The 4,164-nt window shown below is 40.0% G+C and overlaps 1 protein-coding gene across 1 annotated transcript in view; it reads left to right on the top strand.

Moving 5' to 3' along the window:
* The window catches only part of ddx21 (DEAD (Asp-Glu-Ala-Asp) box helicase 21), a gene marked incomplete in the record, with an annotated part of 7,926 nt that extends 4,439 nt beyond the window's left edge, over positions 1 to 3,487 (top strand). The window contains 6 exon segments of the mRNA XM_035652374.1: positions 234 to 353; positions 485 to 558; positions 835 to 994; positions 1,346 to 1,480; positions 2,112 to 2,156; positions 2,327 to 3,487. Of these exon segments, the coding sequence (XP_035508267.1) occupies positions 234 to 353; positions 485 to 558; positions 835 to 994; positions 1,346 to 1,480; positions 2,112 to 2,156; positions 2,327 to 2,590 (798 nt within the window).
* Between the last annotated feature and the right edge of the window lie 677 nt (positions 3,488 to 4,164).

The following is a 4,164-nucleotide window of genomic DNA, read 5'->3' as shown; positions in this document are numbered from 1 at the left end:
TGCACTTTAAAATCACAAATTTATAAATCTAAAATATGTTAAAAAATTAGCCTTTGCTTCAGATTGAGTTGAATTGAAATTATAAACAGTTACAGTACACTTAGTTGCACTAGTTAATTGATGAAAAATGAAGAATTAACTCTTTTTAACTGCACAATTTCTTAATTACATTTTGAGTCATTAGAGCTGAAATGGGAATCTGAAAATATTTCTGTTTCTGTGCTTCGTGTCAGGATGTGGAGTCATACATCCATCGTTCAGGCCGTACGGGCCGAGCAGGCAGAACTGGAGTCTGCATCTGTTTCTACCAGAGGAAAGAAGAGGACCAGCTGCGCTACGTAGAAAACAAAGCAGTAAGTGTCCTTTTTAAAAACGGTCAGAGTAGAAGAAGACTGGGGGGCAAAGACGAGTGACAAATTCTGTTTGAGCTGTGCTGTGCAAATGTTGAAAGTGAACTAAATGCATCTTATTTGTATTATTCCAGGGCATCACATTCAGACGAGTTGGCGTTCCCACTGCCAATGATATCATCAAGTCATCGAGCAAGGATGCCGTAAGGTAAATAATTCTGGACAGTGAAGCAAGTTGACCATATATGTATGTTCTGTTTTGGAAGTATGCAATGACTGTAATTGATTTACTGTTTGATACCTTGGACTCACATCATGTGGTTAATAATGCAGACTACTATCATTACTTGGGCGACTTGGTGGCTCAGTGGTTACATAGACTTTAAACAGCGGTCCCAAGAAGCCTCTGCCTGCCAAAATGTCCTTAACCACAATACGGCTCAGATATCAGATTGTTCTGATTTTATTTCTTTATTGTGTCCAGGTTCCTGGACTCTGTTCCAGTCACAGCTATCGGATACTTCAGAGAGTCAGCTGAGAAGCTAATTGAGGAAAAAGGAGCCGTTGAAGCACTAGCTGCTGCCCTGGCCCATATTTCTGGAGCCACAAGTCTAGAGCAGAGGTCACTGCTCAACTCTGATGCTGTAAGTGTGGTCTTGGTTTGGTTTTATTCTCATCATAAACAACCTACAGACAACACAATTGGACCCACAGATATATTCACAAAAATGAAGAAGAAAACCAAAAAAAAAAGAAATGTTGTATACACACAAATACTGACAGTATAGTAACAAATCTGGACACACTACCGTGCAGCTGTTGCAGGGGTTGGACAACAACTGCAACATGATTCAAACTGCAACAGCCCTTACAAACACACCTCAATGTTACTGTTGTGCTTGTCCCCCATTTAGATTCGGTCATGAATTTGTCATGGTTTTAGCTGCTGTACAACCAGAATTCCCTCTGACTTCCTGTTTCTTCTGTTTCTGTAGGGTTACACCACTGTGCAGTTGGTGTGTTCTCAGGAAATGCATAATCTGGGTTACGCCTGGAGAAGCATCAAAGAACAGCTTGGAGAAGAGTTTGAGAACCACGTTCACAGAATGACCTTCCTTAAAGGCAAAATGGTATGTACACACACAGACGCTGCTTCCATTTTTATATACGTTAAAGAAACAATGTTAGATTTTCTGTTTTTACAGTTTCAGATTGCATTGCACTTTAGTAAGGGAATCGACTGTGGAACTTTTTAGGTTCAGTTTGTCAGATTCTACTTGGCTTATCCTAAGGTTATCGATAGGGTTTTGAGTAATCTCTGTACTAAGAGTATATTTTGTTTTGGTGTGTATAGTTTAAAAGTTTAGCATGGACAAATATTTGCTTCTAGATGATGGCCAGTGAGCGCTCCAGTTAGAAAAGGGGCCCCCACAGTCCTAAATTAAAGTAAAAGACAAATGAAAAAGAAAATGGGAATCCAAAATGCAATTTGATTGTGTGTGTAATTTATTTGAAAAAACCCAGTATTGTTTTGTTGATATGTGAATTCACCTACTGCATTGTAAACAACTAATTATCCACAGAGAATAAACAGCAAAACATCTGTTAGCAAAAAGTAAATGTGCGACACCTTCCTGTAGGTGTGACCATGCCTCTTGTGGCTCTTGTTCTGATAGCACAGCAGGTACAAAGACCAGCTCCTCTAAAAAAAACTGTGAGACAGAAACACTCACCATCTCACCCTTATTGTGTTCATTACAGGGAGTTTGTTTTGATGTCCCAGCTGACAAAGTCAAGGAGATTCAGGTGAGAACAGGATAAACATCCATCTGTTCATGATGTGTGGTGGATTAAATGAGTGGGAATGAATAACCCAAAATCCAATATAAATATTACGACACTGTTTCTTGTTAAAGTTGACAGACTGTGGTAGTCATGCTTAACATCCTTTTCTCCCGACTTGATCCTCTTAACAGGAGCACTGGACGGATGGTCGCCGTTGGCAACTGACTGTAGCCACAGAACTCCCGGAGCTGGAAGAGAAGCAGTTCAACAACCGCGGTGACCGAGGTTTTGGCGGCGGTAACCGTGGTGGAGGAGGGTTCAGAGGTGGAAGGGGGCGGAGTTTTGGAGGAAGTGGGGGGCGTGGCTTCAGGAGCGGAGGTGGCGGCGGTGGGGGTGGCTATGGCAACAACAGAGGAGGACACAAACGCAGCTTCAGCCAAGCTTTTGATTATTGAAGTGGCAACCTGTGGACTGATAAGACTGACTGTCACTGTCATCTGGGCTGGCAGTGATTTGTATTGGCTGTCAGTGAGTGATGGATGTGTGGCTGGTGGAAATCTCAAACAAGCTGAATTGAAAGCATTCAAATATTCAAAGTTTTATATTCAGTGACGACCAATGTCCCCCTCTCTGAAAATAAAGTCAACTTCACATATCTGAGAAATTAGATTTATCCCCAAGTATCCATTTCCTATGGGTTTAAGAACAGTGTATACAGTACATTAACACAGACCCACTGGCAGCCATTTTGTAATGCCTGACTTGTACATCTTTTAGGTGATACCTTACTTAAAGCTCATGAAATGATATGTTCTTTACAACTGAACTACATCTTTCAGTTGCTATGTCTCGAATGCCATAGGATAAAAAAAAAAACCTTGACTAATCAACCTATAGTAAAAGTTAAGCATAGTGTGATGTCCGCACATCCACTGAGGTGAAGTGTTACTCTTTTTATACTGGGTGTTTGGGGATCGGTGACAGCAATCAGGCCTGAGCCTTTGTCCACAATAGAAGGGGCACTATTCTGACCTCACAACTTGTAAACATGCTACTTGTGGTATTACTACACTAGATAACTCTGCAATTGTGTGGTACCATGAAGGTGCACTGTACTGCAGACACTGTCAAGTGGGAGGCATTGTGTTTCTGCTCTGCTCTCACAGAGAACAGTGATGAAATGGGTGTTAACTTTTACAGTTGTGCGCAGTGTTGGATTGCCGCCATCAACTGAAACCGCTCTCCCCAAATATATATTGGATGATTGCTTTGCAATTGCCTCTATTTAATAACTGTCTACTGCTTCCATTCATTTGAATGAAAAGACTTGTCCATTAAAAAAGTCAACTCAGGTTGTGTTTTGTCTTTTTAAAGGGGTGTGAAATAAGCATGGACAAATGTTTTAAAGTATATATTTCAATGTTAACTGCTTTTGGGAAGCTGAAACTTTTAACTTCAGCAGACCTTAAAGAAGATCATAAATGCATAAATGGATCACTAACAGTCTAGTTGATGTAATCTACAACAGTTTATATTGCAAATTTGGGACTGCCTGGAGAGTACAGCCGACTGAGGAGAAATTACTGCACAGAAAACAAATTATGATAAGGTGTCACACTACGCTGCCCACCCAATTAAGTCCTCTTCCTTTATCTTGCTCAATAAATCCCCTTGAGCACAGGGATCAAACCTCACACACTCCTGTCTGACTTCACACATACAAACCAGGGAAAGTACTGTAGAGTTAGCCCTACATATCCTGCAATATAAAACCATAACAAATACATGCCGTAGTTACAGTTATACATAATATATAAAAATATATATATATATATTAAATAAACTAAGCTTTCAACAATTAGAAAACCAACATTAGGAAAATAATTTTTTGTATTCATCAAATATTTTTTAGGTACATAGAGCATGTTAGTGGCATGAGAAGACAAATGTGAGCAGCTGCTTATGAGTCAGGCCATGTAAGCTTAATTTAGATACGTTTAAACAAATAGGAAAAACGCTCTAATTCTGA

The sequence above is a fragment of the Morone saxatilis genome, unplaced genomic scaffold, assembly GCF_004916995.1.
Source record: "Morone saxatilis isolate NCDOM2014 unplaced genomic scaffold, NCSU_SB_2.0 Contig11, whole genome shotgun sequence".
NCBI classification, from domain to species: domain Eukaryota; kingdom Metazoa; phylum Chordata; class Actinopteri; family Moronidae; genus Morone; species Morone saxatilis.
The sequence above is the reverse complement of the archived record's forward strand: the minus strand, read 5'-3'. Positions and strand labels throughout refer to the sequence as shown.